This window comes from Xenia sp. Carnegie-2017, unplaced genomic scaffold (genome assembly GCF_021976095.1).
Source record: "Xenia sp. Carnegie-2017 unplaced genomic scaffold, XeniaSp_v1 HiC_scaffold_2, whole genome shotgun sequence".
NCBI classification, from domain to species: domain Eukaryota; kingdom Metazoa; phylum Cnidaria; class Anthozoa; order Malacalcyonacea; family Xeniidae; genus Xenia; species Xenia sp. Carnegie-2017.
Genome location: NW_025813482.1, coordinates 348,808 through 369,442, shown reverse-complemented (window position 1 = coordinate 369,442; position 20,635 = coordinate 348,808). Strand labels below are relative to the sequence as shown.

The 20,635-nt window shown below is 34.1% G+C and overlaps 2 protein-coding genes across 2 annotated transcripts; both read left to right on the top strand.

Annotated features, from left to right (window-relative positions):
• The first annotated feature begins 5,293 nt into the window (after positions 1-5,293).
• LOC124440397 (NFX1-type zinc finger-containing protein 1-like) lies at positions 5,294-15,182 on the top strand. The gene is made up of 9 exons (XM_046990790.1): positions 5,294-5,545; positions 9,944-10,066; positions 10,134-10,277; positions 10,504-10,582; positions 11,080-11,188; positions 11,310-11,497; positions 13,227-13,357; positions 14,138-14,249; positions 14,896-15,182. The coding sequence occupies exons 1-9, from the start codon at positions 5,294-5,296 to the stop codon at positions 15,180-15,182; spliced, it is 1,425 nt and encodes a 474-aa protein (XP_046846746.1).
• Positions 15,183-15,742: 560 nt separating this feature from the next.
• LOC124439900 (regulator of nonsense transcripts 1 homolog) lies at positions 15,743-18,699 on the top strand. The gene is made up of 5 exons (XM_046990183.1): positions 15,743-15,949; positions 17,088-17,192; positions 17,264-17,431; positions 17,844-17,915; positions 18,439-18,699. The coding sequence occupies exons 1-5, from the start codon at positions 15,893-15,895 to the stop codon at positions 18,499-18,501; spliced, it is 465 nt and encodes a 154-aa protein (XP_046846139.1). The 5' UTR covers positions 15,743-15,892; the 3' UTR covers positions 18,502-18,699.
• Positions 18,700-20,635: the final 1,936 nt, after the last annotated feature.

Here is a 20,635-nt window from a genome sequence, read left to right as displayed (position 1 = left end):
AAATTGCTCTCTATATTTATATCTGTTTAAATTTGGTCCTTTTAATAGACCTTGTCCGTCGTTCGGCAGAGCTGGAACGATATCTTTTTGTAACGTCATACAAGGAATTCCTCAATAAAATATGTATTAATACCCGACGTCATATTGTGATGTCATACTTATGTGAGTAGATGGTTGCTGACGCAGGTGAGCCAGGCTGAGGGCCTTGGAGTTCAGATTCATCGTTAAACCAGCTCCTTACGAACCTAACCACCACACGTCTGCACCTGATCACACCAATTAATTGGTGGAAAAGGCAAAAAAATAATGCTGTTTACTCTGCAAACGTACTTCGCTAATGATATGCACCTCACTGTCTCTTATTATTTTATATTGCATGCTAACTGCAGGGGGGTCTTGTGCACAATTCTGCGTACCGTTCCTTCGCTAATAATCTTGGTTATTGCATGACCTAATTATATTAACAACTAAGGATGAAGACAGAATGTGCTTGACTTATACTAGGTCATTAAAAAGCAACTTTCAACCGCCATACGTCAGACATTTCACCTAGTTTATAATATAGCAAATCAAATTTTTGGTGATAGGGGCACTGTAACAAAGCAAAAATCTTTGTTTGCAATATTTTTTATCAATCAAAATGCTTTGTTTGCAATATTGTGAAAATATCTAATTAAATATTGAGGCTACGTGTGGTAATGTAAAATGCAATGATGTTTGATAAATATTTATGTTGTAAAATTTTTCTAAAAGTTATCGTCCTGTTTATGTCTTGTACGAGTTTTAGTGCGTTTTAAACGTTGTAGTTGCTGAAATGGTAATGCAATCTATAGAGGAACGGGTGCTGACGTCTTACAAGCATGCACTACCTTTTTGGTTCCGCTACGTAGATGACACAATCACTGCACTACATGCCGCACTATGTGATTCACCGTACGCTCTACACAATGAAAACAACTATCTCAAACGCGTTTTTGAGAAAAACAACTATAACTCTGACTTTATCAAACGCAATACTTACAAACCCAAGGAACCCAACGAAACGAACAACTCAGTGACAACAGCAACGATACCTTACATCAAAGGTACGTCTGAGACTATCTCGCGTATCTTACGACCATACAACATACCTGTCGCATATAAACCAATCACAACGTTACGACAAGTACTAACAACATAAAAGATAAAGAACAATCCGATTAACGACAAGGTGCAGTTTACAAAATAAACTGCTCCGACTGCCCCACATCCTATATCGGGGAAACTGAAAGAAACTTAAACATTAAGACTTACTGAACACAAACGAGCTACTAAGAAACAAGACAAAACTAATCACATTGCCGAACATCACCGAATCACAAAGCACACTATTGACCGGGACTCGGCAAAATGCATTACTTACAGTACTGACTATCGACAACGGCTTACATTAGAAAGTTGGTGTACCAACTTGGAACAAACCCCCCTGAACAGATCACAGCAATTACCGGCACCTTTAAAACGACTTATTCACAATACAAACAAACGATCAACTAAAAACATTACACTTCACACTAATTGACAATGACAATACACAATCGACACCCAAACATTACAACCAAACACATCACACCTATTCGATAAAAATTAATCAAAATATAATAACCTAGCTCATTCATCAATAAACAGTTACGTATTTGAAGACGCACCTTGAACGTTGGCTGCGGACAAGCACCACCAACAGCTGCAGTATTGGCGACACATTGACCATTTGAGCGTCTGCCCTTTTTCAAATTCCTGCAAAAATTGTTTAAACTATTTTTGACATTGGAAGGACAACGAGAGTAAATGTTGTTACACAGCCTTGTGACGTCACCATAATCATGACTGTAGTCATTCTCAGAACATTTTTGTGTCCCTTGTGAGCATAAGGCTTCTTTCAGAGCATTTGTACATTTAAGTGAATGCCAAGTTGAACATAGAGATTTACTCTATTTGAAATGATAGCATTTTCCTGTGGATAAATTTTGGCGATGTATGGATTTAATTTCCAGTTCAATCTACAAGGACTTGCACTTTGTACGGACACACATCCTTCTCTTTTTGAAAATACGTAAAGCTTTCCATCGGGTGCTTTTCGTTTTACGATGTTGCACAAGAAGACATCAATAAGCAGCGACAGTAAAAGAAAAAACAAAATTATTACTTTAAAAGAATGTGCCATTTTTTCTTAAACAATTCGGAAAAGTTACTCGCATATGTTGATTGCAGGAATCCTAAACAGAACTAAACAATCCCAACCAAGCCAAAATCCTTTTTCTTGTCTACGTTCTATGGAAGCTGATATTTGAAAGAATGTCATGTTTACGTCACTTTACGTCATACTTCAGCGCTTACAAAAACAACGGCTTCAGCGATTGCATACATCCTTGTCATACAAGCACTTCAGCGCTTGCAAAAACAAGGCTTCTTTTATTGTGTCTAAAATTCTTTTTTTTATCTAAATATCTACAATTTATTTAAAATGTTCCTTTTTGCACTTGTAAGTTTTGTCTTGACTAAGTGTGTGTATTAAAGGGGTAGTCAGACCTTAACACAACTTTCGCTCATATGAAAGTGTATATTGTTCTTACCTCTCTCGCGAAATCCTAGGTTTCCAATTCAAATTTAACTCGAGAAATAATGCCTTAAATGTGTGTATTTTTTCCTCTTGTTCGATCGCCATTGTGTACATGGAAGCGAAGCCGCAGTCCAGCAGCGGTTTTTCGTCGTGACGTCACTGCGCGGTGATCGTTGTCAAAATTGGACAAAATATACTAGCAAAAGTAGAAATTACGCATAGGCATATTCATAGTTAAATTTTATTTTCTAAGTTTTTAAATTATTTTGCGCAATGGATACGGATTACTCAAACGATTCGTCTAGTAATTATTCTGGAAGCAGTGTTTCAAACTACGAAGAAATGATTAACGATCAAAACATGATTCAACCATATGCTTATGAGCCGATTGAAACAGACTCTAGCGACGAGCCTATGGACGACTCCGACGAAGTTCAGCTGTTGTAACAATGAATGAAGACTCAGCACAATTTGAGGGAATAGATACTCCGGACTGTATTACAGATAATCCTGTTTTTCCAAATCTTTGTTTAAATTATTGGGTATTACGACTGGCATGGAGTGAGTACAAACAACACTATGGTTATAATAGTTTACATTGCCATTATTATTAATCAGCAAATTTAAAACCCTCAAAGACAAAGTCCTCTTCTAGACCTGGTGTTTGGAAATGTGCTCGAATGCAGCTAACAGCACAAGATGGTAGTGGTACTCTAATTTCCTTGCTCAATACATTCCAACACCATCGAACCAGTTGCCTGTAAGCCACATGTCTTTGTATTTTGTGTTCAGGTTCTTCTTCAGCTCTTGAACCATAGTGTTGTTTGTACTCACTCCATGCCAGTCGTAATACCCAATAATTTAAACAAAGATTTGGAAAAACAGGATTATCTGTAATACAGTCCGGAGTATCTATTCCCTCAAATTGTGCTGAGTCTTCATTCATTGTTACAACAGCTGAACTTCGTCGGAGTCGTCCATAGGCTCGTCGCTAGAGTCTGTTTCAATCGGCTCATAAGCATATGGTTGAATCATGTTTTGATCGTTAATCATTTCTTCGTAGTTTAAAACACTGCTTCCAGAATAATTACTAGACGAATCGTTTGAGTAATCCGTATCCATTGCGCAAAATAATTTAAAAACTTAGAAAATAAAATGCAACTATGAGTATGCTTATGCGTAATATCTGCTTTTGCTAGTATATTTTGTACAATGTTGACAACGATCACCGCGCAGTGACGTCACGACGAAAAACCGCTGCTGGACTGCAGCTTCGCTTCCATGTACACAATGGCGATCGAACAAGAGGCAAAAATACACACATTTAAGGCATTATTTCTCGAGTTAAATTTGAATTGGAAACCTAGGATTTCGTGAGAGAGGTAACAACAATATACACTTTCATATGAGCGAAAGTTGTGTTAAGGCCTGACTACCCCTTTAAGTTCCCGTACCGACTGTAAGTACTTCATAATTTAGACTTCCTTAGAAATGTTCTTTTCTTTATCTTGACTTCAAATATACACACACATACATATATCTTAGTGAAAACTATGCCGAAGTACACAATGTTCAGACTCCTCTGTTAATATTTACATACACAAGTTTACATACACAAGCGTTCATACTCTCCTTAACATAATATTTGGCAAAACAATTGTTGCTGCTGGAAAGTGGAAAATGACCCATGTTTTTCCACAAACCAGTACATTACAAATTATAGAAAAGATGGAATTGATATGATTCTAATTTGATTATACAAAATTTTACGACTTGTGTTATAGTTGCGAACAAATTATCAATAAAAGCAAATTAATCATCTTTATAATTAGGACAAGCAGTTCATTTTAATTTAAATGTAGAATCACATGCAGTTTTGCTGAGCATACACTAAGTTTTCGCTGTTGCAGTCAAAAAATATCAACTGGAATCGAGAGTTATCTTATTCTCTTTCCTTGGAATTACTAATACATTAAAAATGAACGACAAATTTCTTTATAGCAAACATATTTCGGCATACTTTTCACTAAGATATATGGAAGTGCGTGTATATTTGAAGTCAAGATAAAGAAAATAACATTTCTAAGGAAGTCCAAATTATGAAGTACTTACAGTCGGTACGGGAACTTAAAAAACATGCTTAGTCAAGACAAAACTTGCAAGTGCAAAAAGGAACATTTTAGATAAATTGTAGATATTTAGACAAAATAAAAGAATTTTAGACAAAATAAAAGAAGCCTTGTTTTTGCAAGCGCTTAAGCACTCGTTGTGTTGTAATTAAAATATAAGTATGACTTAAGTGACGTAACATGACATTCTTTCAAATTTTGGCTTGACATTTTGGCTTGGTTGGGATGGCTTAGTTCTGTTTAAGATTCCTGCAATCAACATATACGAGCAACTTTTCCGAATTATTTAAGAAAAAATGGGACATTCTTTTAAAGTAATTATTTTGTTTTTACTTTTACTGTCGCTGCTTATTGATGTCTTCTTGTGCAACATCGTAAAACGAAAAACACCAGATGGAAAGCTTTACGTATTTTCAAAAAGAGAAGGATGTGTGTCCGTACAAAGTGCAAGTCCTTGTAGATTGAACTGGAAATTAAATCCATACATCGCCAAAATTTACGCACAGCAAAATGCAATCGTTTCACATGCAGGAAATCTCTATGGTCGACTTAGCATCTCACTTAAATGCACAACTGCTGTGAAGAAGCCTTATGCTCACAAGTGACACCAAAATGTTCTGAGAAGGACTACAGTCGAGATTATGGTGACGTCACCAGGCTGTGTAACAACATTTACTCTAGTTGTCCTTCTACTCTCGTAAATAATTTAAAGAAAAACAACTTTTGCAACAATTTGAAAAAAGGCAGACGCTCAAACGGTCAATGTGTCGCCAATACTGCAGCTGTTGGTGGTGCTTGTCCGCAGCCAACGTACAAGGTGCGTCTTTAAATACGTAACTGTTTATTGATGAATGAATTTCGTTCTGTCGATTGACTCAGAGATAATTTTAGGTGAGGAAAACCTAAACTTTGTGTCTTAAAGATAATTTAACGGAATTTCGTCGTTAAGTTGTTAAGCTTGCTCATTTCTTTGCTTTCTGATCGAAAGTTTAGGGTGAAATTGTACTGGGCGTAAGGTCAATTTAACAATGAATCCAAGCACACATACATATCATAGTACGTATGTAATATATAAGCTATATGTGAAATGTGAAGCGTCTGTTTGCGTGTAAGGATCAAGTAGAAGTTATATACAATAAACAAAGAATCGTCGGTAACATAATCCTGTGAAAATGTTGTTATTTTGGGAAACATTAACTAAAAACATTACGACTGAAAAGTTGACTTGTATTATAATGCCTGTTGTTATTTATTCAGTCAAGTGGAACTAAACATGAGCTCGATTCATCAATTATACAAACGAAATTCTTACTTTTCACAAACCTTTATAAAAAAGTAGAATCTTAAAGTCAAGTTATTATGGCGAAGTTAGAACTCATATATATAATGGAATCTGCTGTCTGGTGATAGTCCTATGACTAAAATCAATTTTTAAATCTTTAACGAGTTTAATATAAATGATATCAAATATACAATTTTATTTGAATTATGTTCATTTACCTACTTCATTTAACCCTATTTACTTGATAGGCTACCACGTGTACACATGGCTTGCCTGTTTTTACATTTGCTGTATGAAATTTCGTATTCTTGAGCTTCACCCATGAAAACTGCATAGGAAATACCCGCTGTTTTTGACGTGTCTGAATATGGAAGAATTAGTTGAAGTTGTACTCTACTAGCTATACAATTGTATGATTCAGCTAGATATTAAGTTTTAGATATTTGAGCCAAATGTCGATATTCATGCATCCGCTATGAAAATTCCAATACAAAATGAATGTTAATTGCACGAAATCCTTGCAAGCGATTACTCCTTTTATCAATTGTTGCGTAAGGCACAACAAATACATATTAATCATAAGGCATACACACGTCTCCTAGACCTGCCTAGATGGTTATATTTCTTAATAAATCTGTATGATCTAAAAGCTTCAACAAAATATTTTCAGCGGCTACTTGAGCTTCGCATAAACGTTAGTCATAAATCATTGAAGGATGTCCCAGCTACAATACCTATTTGTTTGAAGAATTAGTGATACAATGCTTGTTTCGGTTTTATTATAGTTTAAATTCATTGTATAAATAATTTTTAGTGAGATTTGAACAGCCAAATCATCCGACTTCTGGTTTCCAGTAAAAATAACAGAAAACCATTTTCTATCACAACGATCGATTCGACAATCACCATCGTCCAAACATGTTTCCATTTAATCACTGAGCCTAAACTGTTTTTTCGATGATTGATCATTCGACGATTATATTCGTGATATAACCATGCTTCATCTAGCTACAAGTTTTGAGCTTCTGTTCTAATTGCACTCATGCATGCACTGCGCAATGTTGATTGAGGGTCATAGTAAAATCAAATGTTTTACAAATAGTTGCCATGGTAAGGAACATTTTAAAGGCAAATAAAGTGCGCCATTGTTCATGTGTGTCTTTTCTTATGTGAATAAATTATCATATGCCGTCTGAGTAGATCTCCTTTAGAGTTGTTTTGATATTATGATTGATTCAAACGGTATGATTGCACAAGTTAATATAGGAAGATATTTGCTGTTTGCTGTGTAGAAAAACTAACATATCATGTACGAATTTATATGCCTGTGTGTTGAACTTCATGTATCCGCAATGAAAATGCTCGAAATGCAAATTTTACAACACATATATTAATGAAACATCATTGCATTATACATTAAGACACGTAGCCGTAATATTCAATTAGATATTTTGGACAATATTGCAGACAAAGCATTTGCTTTGCTACTGTGCCCCTATCACCAAAAATTTTATTTGCTAAGTTACAAACTAGGTGAAATGTCTGACGTATGGCGGTTGAAAGTTTCTTTTTAATGACCTAGTATGGGTCAGGCCAATTCTGACGTCATCCATAGTAGTTAATATAATTAGGTCATGCAATAACCAAGGTTAATAGCCAAGGAACGGTGGGCAGAATTGGGCACAAAACCCCCCTGCAGTTAGCATGCAGTATTTAATAATAAGATGCAGTGAGGTGCATATCATTAGCAAAATACGTTTGCAGAGTAAACAGCATTATTTTTTTGCCTTTTCCACCGATTAATTGATGTGATCAGGTGCAGACTTGTGCTGGTTTAGTTCGTAAAGAGCAGGTTTAACGATGAATCTGAACTCCAGGCACTCAGCCTGGCTCACCTGCTTCAGAAACCATCCACTCACATGAGTATGACATCATAATGTGACGTCGGATATTAATATATCTTGTATTGAGGAATTCCTTGCATGACATTACAAAAAATATCGTTCCAGACTTTTCGAACGACGGACAAGGTCTATAAAGAGGAGCACATTTAAACAGATATAAATATATAGATCGATTTGCCAAACTTAAAAACTTTTTTCCCTGATGTGTTAAAAATAACACTTGAATTAAATATAGCAAATAACAATTTTTGCGGAAAGTGATACTTTAAACACTTGCCAATATACATTGCATAGAAAGCATTTTGTTCTTCTGGACACTTGAGCATTTAAAATACACTAGTTATATGCATATAATCGTTAGATTTTTTGACTCTCGAATGAAAAAGAAGCAATAATTTTTAAAATACAATTAAGTCCCGTATGGCCATGCACAAGTCATCAAATACTCAAATCAGATAGTCAATTTGAGCACAAAAACAAATAAAACAAGAAAGGCAAAGAAAGTATACTAATTAGACATAAACGTCTGTGATTCCACAAATACTAGATGTATTTTTATATAAGAATCTTGTGCTCTACATTACACGAATCAATCCCTAATGCAAAATATTATTCATATCCTTGTTTCTATAAGATTTAGATATATGTTTTGGACGAGGGATTAATTTTCTATCAAAGTCAGAAATAAACAAATATAAATTTACTTAACTAAAATTCTAATACAACGCCACATGCCAAACCTTGTCATCAGTACAATTGCACTGTTACAAAGCTTTCGTGTCATAGACATAGTGTTTAGCCTCTAAAAACAATTCCAGAATAATTTAAACTTTACACTATCTTTGAACCCTCAGTATTCAATTTCGTCATTGAAGCCGAAATTTAATTCGACAAAATTCTAAGGGAAATACTTCTTTATCAGCCAATAAACTGTTGATATGACTGTCAAGAATTGTGGTTGTTAAATGTAGTTGATAAACCGTTGGAATTTTACTGTTACTTTAGATGGGGTCGCTCTACAGCTAGGGTGTACAAAAATAAACAAACTGAACAATTTGGAAAACGTCATTAAAGTCATCTGTGCGCAACATTTGCAAAAAGCCGAAAAACATTTCTGGAACAAACAGGAGGTTAGACTTCTAACAGCTTATGTGACGGAAATGACACTGCCAAAAAGCAATCTGAGCACATACACTAGAAATATGACAGATGCTTTTCAAGCTAACAAAATTTTGGAAAATTTCGCTTAAGCGTACACAAACGCTTAGCCTTAAAATGCGAATTATGCTAAATTTTTCATGTTTAAGTGCCATCTTGTTATAATTCTCATCAATTATGCGTGAATGTTAGCTTAAATTAATCCAAACACGAAAAATTGATGAAATTATTAAAAAAGGACGTTAAAAAGAAAAACGCAAAATAATTCGTAATTTGGAAGCCTAGCGTTCGTGCACGTTATGGCCAAATTTCCCGAAAGTTTGTAAGCCTAAACAACATGTGCCAAATTTTAACAGTACATGTTCCACGTGCTTTCTAGCTTTGTCATTTTCGTGTGCAAGTGCTTCTCGGCAACACAATTCTCACTCTAAAAATGGTTACTATTTGCATTTAATATAAGATTATTCATTGGAAGTCTTACTACTTTTTCCATCAAAGAGTTTTACATATGTTGCAAGCTGACAACTTTAGCGAATTTTTCTATCTGTTTGGTTTTTTATGCACCTGCAGGTCTCTAGTTAGCAAAGAATCAGTCATTTATACATATGGGCAATGGAAATGCTTCAGCATTTATTAATCAACTTTGTCACAAGCTATTGCATTGATTGATAAACTGACACAATAGCACTTTTAAAGTTGATAAGTTGACTTTAACTGAGACAGATTTTTAATAACGTTTCTTGAATCCTAGCATACGCAGGAGTTGAACCAATCCATTTTCATGTTAATTTCATTTGCATGGTAAAAGTTGCCTTAAAATTTGTTTCGCATGAAAATGGATTCGTGATTAAGCAACTATTCTTATGCTTAGGTTGTAACATTCAAAAACGTTGCCTTAGATCATTTTTTGGTTGATTGCACAAAATATGTGTCGAACATCGTCCGGATTGGAAGAACCTCACGAGAGGAGCTTAACAACATTCAACTCAGCAAAGTAATGTGATAAATACGTACTTTTCCAAAGATTTTCTTCATCAGTTTAATTTAATTTGATTATTTAGGTCATTCATGAAACGGGAATTGAGAAAAAACATCGCGCAAGCTACATGAAAGCTTGTACAGAAATGCGAATTGCAAAGAGAAACCTTAAGAAGCTCTTTAGATACTTGTCAAAACCGCATTTTACCGTTAAATCATTCCTTGAGGTATTAACAAATCAGTCTATTTAAACATGAAACAATTGTTCAATCCTTTGCTAATTTTAAGAAAATCGATCCAGGAATTGCAAAAAGTGGACAATTGTCCGGCATACGTATTTTGATCCAAGCTAAAAATTTTAAACCGAATTTTACAGTAATGCAGAGAAATATTATTATTTTCAAAGTACAAAAAGAAACGACATCTTTATTCCTTTTTATGTAACGTTATTAGGCTGCTAGCAAAGAACATATTAGCTCTCTTTTGAGCATGTCACCTGATTCAGAACAGAACGAAGAAAAGACTTTAGAAGGTTAGAAAGCAGATATATTAACTTGCTTATGTTAAGCTCTGTTGCATCAAATGCAAACGTATCGGTGCTTGTCTTTGCATATGATAACTAAGAAAAGGCCTATTTAAAAAGACACAGTTTTAAATTTTAGTTTTTGTTTATAGCTTCTTCTCTCCCTCATAAATCATAATCACCATTTGTATGGTTGAATCTTACGTCATCACATTTGATGTATATTTCGTATCAGTTACATATAATTATAGATGATTTTATTTTTCTACAAACACATTTCAACCTAAATAGAAGACGGTCAACTTTGCATCATTCCAATACTCAGTCAAACATCAATCAGTATAATTTTAAAATTATTTTGTTCAACTCATCCCATGCAAAGCATTCAGTAATTAGGTCTTATTCAGAACTCACGCCAGTTAAATATTTTGTTTATATGCAAAGATAGATTCAAATATTATGATAATTTTGTCATTAAATGATTTGTTGTTGCCTGTTTTTCGTAGAGAAATTAAAAACATGTGTGAAGACATGGCTGGAAGAGGCAAAAAGTCAAGTTGAAAGCTCCTTAACGAAAAAAAGAGTTGAAAAATTTCGCTGCAAGACAGAAAGCAGGTAATAACGTATACATTTTTGCAGCAACGTTTTCAGACTGACCTATCTCTTGGTTTAGAGAAAACAATCTTTGCTTTTCATATTTTTCCTTCTTCGTTTGTATCTCTCGATGGCCAACTAGGAACGAGGAAGAAGTTTTGCGTGGTGAAGCATTTGACTCAAATGTTACGTCTAAAGAAAGGCAACAGGATACTGTGGAAGACGAGGTGCCTTTGGACGACGTAAGTGCGTCATACGATGAAATTCAAGAGGGTGTTAACAATGAAGAACCGTTAACTGATGGTATCGAAATTTCATCAGCTGAGCCAGGTAGGCCGGGTTGAGTTAACTTTTAAGTGAAGAACGATCTAGATTGTCTTTAAAAAACTATTTCATAAATGATACAGAGGCATATTAAAAAGATTTTTATAACATGGACATGTAAACGGAATCCACATTTATTTAAATGCACGTGCTCATTTAAAAATTTTTTTGAATCGCACACATTTTCACACAATTCTATCGTATACTCTATTGTATTGTCTGTATTGAAAATTTTTTTGGTTGATTTTTCATGATACTCTTACTGTAATCATGCATGAAAAGTCCATGCTTTTTTACACTTATAGGATATGGTTTATAATGATTGAAATTTGGGAGTATCGTCTAGAGCTTTAACTTAAAGTTTTCGACTCACTTACAGCGCTGTTTATCTCAAAGTGCTCTAAGTTGTAAGGAAAGCTGTTAACACAGAATAGACATCTAACAGAGAAAGCTCACTCAGCTAAGATTGTGGCGTATTTTTCCACTACGCATGCGTGACTTCCCAGCAAGATACTATCACAAAATAAATCATTTATGGAATAGTAATGCACGAGAATGTTATTTTACTAATAACTCAAGTGTAAAGCAAAAGTTTGCCGAAATTTTTACAAAGAGTTATCATCTAACGAATAAGATAAGGTACCAAGATTTTGTAGTGCAAAACGATGTATTTGTAAAAACAACATCTATATTTTGTATTGCAATCTTGCAGAAGTATCTTCCTGGAAGGCGTGTCTCCTTAAAATTTTCTGTAGAAAAGTGAGGGACACGAACATCAAAGGTTCCTACATCAGAGGACCTTCTGTTAAGACAATCTATTCTGTGCTGTTAGTGCAATTGCCTGTTTTAAAACGGTGGTGACTTAGCGTCAGTACCAGATATTTTAATGTGATTGGTTGGTTTTAGGTCCGAAATAGCTGTAAAATGATCTGCAACAGTGCACAGTTCTGTATCAAAAGTGAAACCTGTCAGTAATGCAATTATATAGCTATATGTAACAAAAACCTGTATTAACCAAATAAATTTCGGTATTACAGCAGCATAAAAAATTAGACACAAACAAAAAAGGAGCGTCAATTGTATATTTTTTTTGATTTTGCGCAGAATATATGAAAATATACTCGGGCTTACCAAATAATGCGTAAAAACAAGGGCTGCGGCTCACTTAGATTAGATGAGTTAGGTGTCTGAAACAAACTTACTGAGAAATAAACCGTTGCTTTTCCCTGGGGTGACCAAACATGTTTGGTTTCGGCGGTGTGGTTAAAATGAAGAGAAAATAAACCACCACAAAGGAATAGTTTGGGCAGAACTTTTGTCCTCTACATCGTTAAAAATCACAAAAGCACAAAAGAAGCTTGAAAAGATAAGAATAAGCAAGCAAAATTATTGTTTTTAAGGCCTATCCTCCGAATATGTACTACTTAGCATTTGTCGTGAAAACTAAAATCAATCATTGTGCCAACTTAACTCTTCGTTTCCCCCTGATTAACATATCCCCTATTTAAAATTTAACTTACAAATTAACCGGCTGAAGCAATAAGATTATTATTCGCTTATGCAAATAACTCCTTTGTGAAGCGAATTTGCGTCAAAGGCATCTCTCTTTAGATAAATAATAATTTATTGTATAATTCATTGGTAGAAATATATTTAAACTAAATCATGATCATTTCAAGTATGAAAAACATTTTATGACAGACTAACCATGTTTTGACTATTGTTGACTTTACAGATGAAAATTCTAGTCTTCTTGATGAAGATGATCTTTGGTCATTAACTTCGACACAACGTGTTAATTTCCTTCGTGCTTTACGTGGAAAACTTATTGCAAAATTTAGGGAAGCTGTTGAATCGTTTGAAAAGGTAAGATATTCATTACCAGGAGCGTAAGAACCGGGGGGAAAGGGGGAAAGTCCTCCCTGCTGTATGTTGCAAAAACTGTCCTTACTTGGCGTTGTCTTTAAGATAATGAAAACTAGGCTTTTTCACTGTTAGACATGAAAGGTTTCATTTCTTCCCAACTTTTTTATTAGTTGCACATATACTTGCTGACTCTATACAGCTACTTTTTCTGCATGTCGAAAGATCCTATTCCTTGCATAGCTAGGTTTGTCAAAAGTTATTTAATATTTATTAATCTTTACTACAGAAAAGTATTACAATAAACTATTGCTCAATATGAACAAACATATCAGAGTTCCAATTTGCAATTAGACAATCGCAAAAGACTTTGCTAAAAAAAGAACGCAGAATTAAGTCTTTTTTCAAAATTCTAAAGAAAAAAATGCCTGTTGTCTCGCGCACACGTGGTTATAATCAATGCAGAGATTTGTAGCTAGCTATTTTCTATCTTTTTTTTGAAAATTAGTCGAAAAGTTACAATTTCTACTCGTATGTGCTTTTTTCCAACAAAGTTGTACATCTTTTGTAAGATGTTTTGTATCTATGTTCGTTGTTTTTTTGTACTTTTTTTCGTGAAGTCAGTTGCATACTAAAAATTGTCCTTTTGTCATAGCTACAGGTCTGTTAAATTCTGCGCATGTGGGTCAACAGTCAGCAAGTCTAAATTATTGGCTAGGTTATTTGTCAGTAGCAGACCATCATTCAAGGGTTCTTTTTAACATTCGATGTTTATTTTTTCAGAATAAACGTTTTCGTCAAGATTTTCTTGATGAACGCACAGTTTGCGTTCTAAAAAGTTACGATGTTATTGCCATGACAGTTACTGGAGCTGCAACTCGTTCACATTTGTTGGGTAAGTGTATATTACGTTACGTGTGATGCAGGGTTAGTCAAGATAAAGTATAGCAGCTAGACTCAAAATACTTTTATAGCAATATTGTTGATTACGAGTTTCAATATAATAAAATTACACTAATCAAATTGCTTTTTAGGTATTTTCAAATGTAAATATATACAATATTGATCTTTTGTAATTAATTCTTGCTCATTCTTGATCTGCCACTGTGCCGGCAGGTTATGACGAATGTGAAATTGTATCACGCAAGATAATCGTACGCATGCGTAATGTGACAAATCTTCTTCTAATCACTGCAGAAGTCAATGAAGAAGTAAAATTCAATAACTTCAAAATAGCAAAAAGATTATTTAGGAGTAAGGGTGTTTGAGTTCTTGGCATCCTAAAGTTGCCAGTTGAATTGTTGTAATGTTAAAGTCGCGCGTTATTTATGTGAATATGACCACGTTGCTGTTCAGAGTTGCTGTTCTGGTTTCTTACACATTCAGAAGTGAACATTATCAAATAAACAATACATTTATAATCAATGCAATGCCATGCAATACATAATTTATTTTACTGTTTTGCAGTTAAATTGCTCATAAACTCATTTGTTCTCATGGTTTTTTCAGCAATAACCCATGGATTATTTTCTGTTCTATAGAGAAATTAAAGCCTTGTGCTGTGATTGTTGAGGAAGCTGCAGCAATAATGGAAGGTCAATTGGTATCAATTCTTCCTAAATCTTTAAAGCATCTGGTTATGATAGGAGACCATTATCAGCTAAAACCAAGAGTTAACTGCTACAAACTGCTAAAAAAGAATCTTGATTGCTCCATGTTCGAGCGATTGATTAACAATAAATTTCCATTTGTCCAGTTAAAACAACAATGTCGAATGCGTGATGATATAGCCGATCTTCTTCGTGAGATAAAATCTACGACAACTTAGAAACAAAAAAGAGGTAAAACTATGTTGTTGGATTGTTAAAAAGTTTGTAGAGATATATTGAGATATATCATGAGAACTGCATGAATTGAGATGTATTGAGAACTGTATACATTGTGTTAAATACAGTTCTTTGCCAGCAAAAGTGGTTTCTTCTATGTACAGTGGAAAGTATCTCAAACTATTTTAAAACTTTTAATTTACCAACGCTTTTCTGGCTGAAAACGAATTTTTTTACCAACTGATTTTTTCCCGTATATGAAAGAGATTTGGATAGGAAGAAGATATACTGTAGCGCAAACGTGAGTTCAAGCTTTCTTTTTCTTGTTTGGCTTTTTGTCAATTGAGTTTTATTGCGTTTCACGATTGTTGCTGTGCTTAACTGACATCATTTCGACTGATTTCTGATCTTAACTATGTGAGCAAATAAGAGATTCTGCAAAGAAACTAAAACCATGATTCACTTTGTAATTTCTGGAATCTTTAAAAGCTGTTTAAATACATATATGATAAAGCTGGTTGAGTTTAATTTTAGGTATTCTTTTAATCTTTTGAATAAAATTTAGAAAATTAAAGACAACGAGCCGCCTCCGTGCATTGGAGAAAGCCTGTTCTTTCTTAAGCACACAAATAAAGAAACTTACCCCTCTGGATCAAGAAGTCCTTTTAATGATTACGAAATAAACAGGATTCTTGAAGTATCTCAATACTTGATGAGAAATGGCTATAGTCCTGCTGATATTACAGTCATCTGCCCTTACAATGCACAGGTATGTAGTTCTACTTAGAAGATGAAAATTGACGTAACTCACGAATTGATTTTCTGGCAAAGATTGATGTGTTTGTGAACAATGCTTTTAAGACAGAATTAAACATTAACTAGAATACTCCTCCTAAAGAATGACGCAAAGTGTAGTGCAAATGTAGCCATGCATGGGGTAATATCATACTTTTAAAGCAAATTTTGATGGCCAATTGCTTGTGAAATATAATTCTGATCTTTTGGGAAAGTAAGTGGTGACGGTGACCAAAATAGATTTTCAATTTGCTCTGCGTTACGACAAAAGATTATATAAAAGATTACAGCAATAATACTGATTGCGCCAATAAGTGTCGTAGCTGGTCTACAACAAGTCGATTGGCTATCTTTCACCATAAATTCATTCTTTCAGGTGATTTTGAATTTTTTCTGCTCATAATGTTTTAGAGAAGGGTTTACTTTACATTGCCGTCACAATATTAGCACAAAATGTTGTCAGCTGAATTTGACAACGCCCATTCTCGTAAAAATTAGTCTCAAGGAAACAAACAACTCTTGCATACAATAGCATAAAATCAGTCAAGGATATTTTTTTTGTAAGTCCTGCTTTAAAATTATATTTTGAGTTTGTTACGTCATTATTTTGTTTCATAGCCTCCATTCAAGTAGTCCATGTAATCCCTCCTTGCAGGCATAGTTAGCTACATAAGAATGACTAAAGTCGCCTTTAAAAGTACCATTCTTACGAATTTGAAAGACTGAAAAGAGCTGTATTTACACGTTAGTATAATAGTTTTTATAAAATAATATGATAAGTTAATCGTGCAAAGCATGTTATGCAAGACTTCTAGCGAAGCATCTGGAAGCAATAAAACAGTTTTAAGCCAAATATAAATTAAGTAGAAATTAATTTGGAGAAGTTTAACGAAGCAGGCTGTTCCATTGTGCATAGAAAAATAAAAGTAGGTTGTATTTGGTAATTAATTCATGTTGACTATTGAGAGTTTAGTTTTGATAAATACTCTAAAATTTTTAAACATCGACGTTTTAAGTCTTCATACTGTACATGCAGCAGTTGAATTTGGCCAAATATCACCTCATTTCTTTTATAATCTTTATGATTAAAACTACGTTACGTTATATTCCAGGTAAATAGAATGAAAGGAAAATTTCTTCTTGAAGCAAATAAACCTTCTGAACAGTATTTTACAAAGCTTAAAGAAATCAAGATAACAACTATTGATAGTTTTCAGGTGAAATAAATTTTCCATAGTTTACGAACTATCATTACAAGACTCAATTTATTCTTTTCAAACGTATACAGGGGGAAGAAAACAAAGTGATTTTGCTGTCGCTAGTACGCAGTAATGAGAACCAGAAGATTGGTTTCTTGAGTAGTGGTAACAGAATATGTGTCGCAATTTCAAGGGCAAAATGTGCATTGTACATTTTTGGAAATCCAAGTGTTTACACGTTGTCTGAGAAATGGGCTGTAAGTTTCACCACTTTTTCTTATTATTTGTCTGAATGTGAATGAAAATGCTGGACGAAATATCACCAATTGAATAAGTGAGTTTTCTTTTTTTTATGTAATTCATACATTGAGTTTAGGAGATGTCTTTGTTTGTCACAGTATGTTTTATTCTGTATTTTTGAAATTGTCTACTAAGAAAATAATTTAATTTTGCTTTGTCAATTCTTTAAAATTATTTATGCTGACTCATTTCTTTAAAAACACATTGTTTATGCTGTGAGTGAGTTTACAAAAATTTATATAGTAGGACTTAATGAACGGGCCATATAGTTACTCCACCAAAATAAAAGGAAAGTGTCAAGCATTTCATATTTTACTGCTGCAGAAAAGATTTTACATGTACATTAAAAGGTAAACTTTTTTATTGTAGAAAATCATCAGATTGTTTGAAAACAGAAAACTAATTAGCTTCAAGTTCCCGTTTAAAAATGAACTCGAGCAGGTATAAATAACCGAATTACTTTTCTTTTTGGTTTATGGTGTGTTTTCCATCAACGTTGAAGGCATCGAAGACCGTTTGATGAACCATGGATTACAAAAATTGGCTTTTCTTCAAATTTCTATCAAAGCAATGCGTCCAGGAATCGCCAAGCAGGAATCTGCCATTTGATTTGGCATCAAATATATTTTGAAAGTTGCACGTTTAGTCAGCCTGCACGTCTGGGTAGTGCTTGTACATTTTAGATCACCAGCATTATTGCTTTCTTTAGTACTATTATTTTAACAGTGAGTTAACACCAAATATTTACACAGCACTGAAAAAATTTGCGGGCTGGTTGCGCAACTGTTTACACTGTAACGATTGAAAAGAAAAATGTGATAACATGCTACATTAAGTTTGATCCGTAATACCTTTTATGTTTAGTTTGAAATACTCAAGATTAACGAGACTTTTTTTGTTCTCTGACAAAACTTGCTTCGTAGGAATTTTTTAAACACACTTTTAATTTATTTTTCTGTTTTAGGTAACCGACAGGGACCCTTTATGTAAGTGGCTAATTCAAAAAATTTCTCATATATTGAAATAGATTGAATAGGTTCTTAGCTAACGGCCTATAATGATCATTATTATAATGAAGGTATCAGCAGCAATGTTAGCGCCTTTTTTATTTCCAGTTAGAGTACAAATATTTTTGTCTTTCACTGGATGCATCGATAACACTTAAAATGCCTATGAAATGGAAATTTTGCAAATTAAATAATGTTTGAAATGACTAAACTTTTGAAATGACCGTGTACTTTCTAATACTGTAAATGCTTATCTCTTTTTTACTCTCGTGATTTTGACGTTTTTGTCATTTCCAGTTTATACAACTTGTGACGTCATTACATGTTTGTAGATGTAGATCGTCCAAGTTACTAGAGTTCTGAGAAGAACTGTTTTTGTTGTTGTTGACTGAGTCAAATTTGACTGTTAAGATGACTACCGCTGTCTGTTGTCGAAACGTCAGTTAACAACAACAGTCCTTCTCAGAACTCTACTAACCTGCTCGATCTATATCTACAAGCATGTAACGATACTCCCGGGATCAAACCATTTACTTTGTGACGTCATGTTGCATAATGAGTTCCCACAATATTTCAAATACTCTTCAGTTTCCTGACAACTTTAGGTTGACACTAGTACGCAGCATTTTCTACCATTAACCATGTCACAAAGAAGGGAACTCGTAAATTAAAGTATCGGTAAATATACCTAATAATTATAGTTCTCATTATGCAATGTGACGTCACAAGTTAGATATATCGGACAAAGCAAGAACCACAATATCTCAAGAATTAAGAGTGATATGCATTAACTGGTTTAGAATGTCCGTTGTCATTTTGAAATATCTCTTGAATAAGGCATTTTAAAAGAAATTAAGAAGTCCAAGTAAAAAAGCTGCTCGAACGCTAGGTCTGATAAACGAAAAACAAGACTTTGGACGGAAAAAACTTACAGAGCACCTTAATGAAGCCAATGTTGAGATACATGAAGAAGTATTACTAGGGACTTGGTGGCATTCTCCGACATCATGAAGCAAGTTACATGTATGTGCATTCTCATTAACTAAAGAAAATGTCTTTTTCCAATTTTAGTTGTAGAAGCCTTTTAAATGTCCAATTTCCAATGCCATTACAAATTCAAGTTTTCAAATTTTAAATTTTAATGCAATATTGCGAAGATCGTATTTTACAAAAATTACGACTGCCAAATAGTGTTATAGTTAAAAACTCATTCTATACTGATGATGACATGTAAGTCTTGTCGAAAAGGTTAATATAAATATTCATTTCTTATGGAGTGTCAGTGGTTTTTGTTTTTAATACAAACGTTTTTCCACTTCTTTATAGGTATACTGAACTATAGGGGATAAAAATCATCACAAGTAGGCGTATAAAAAAAAGCAAAAAAATCGGCAATTTGTAGGTCCCCTCCAGCTTTAATCACAGTTTCAAATCTGCGGTACATGATGGAATTGAATGATTTAGTGTTCTTCTGTCACGAACAACCTCATAAGCAGCCTTTATAACGCAGACACAGTTTTTTATCATTGGTACATGATGTTATGCTTGGGCCGTTAAATTCAGAGTCATTCTCTGAGATATATGAACTCTTCCCTCACTTGCTTAAGAAGAATTGGGCTTTGTCGTTAAAATTGCCGTGTCCCACTAGATAGCTGTCCAACCTGTCCTACCTGAGAAAACTGTAGGCTGGTATTTTTATGTTTAGCAGTAAGATTTGTTTTCACATGGGTTTGCAGCGATCAAGACTTGTCTCTCCAAGAGTTTTTTTTTTCGAGTAAAAGAGATGAGTTAATGCCGTGTTAAATCTGCATCTTGGCTATTATCTGTGGACTCGTCTTAAAGTAATTTGACACGAATGCTAATTCTTACAGTTATGTGGTACTGCCTCTGAGATATCATCCAGTACCGTCCTATGATCTTTGCATTATCACACTCTCAGTCCTCTTTTTTACGGCATTCACGCTACCGTGGCGAACAGATGTCTCGTTGGCTGCGACTTTCTTCATATAATGTCAACACGTTTCCACAGCTGTCCAAACGCAACAATCAATTTCCCCCGTCTTCCATTTCTTTCATCAACCAAATAATGACTTCACCGACGATTTAGTTTATTTCATATGTACCATAAAAGATATTAAAACGGTCAACAATCTC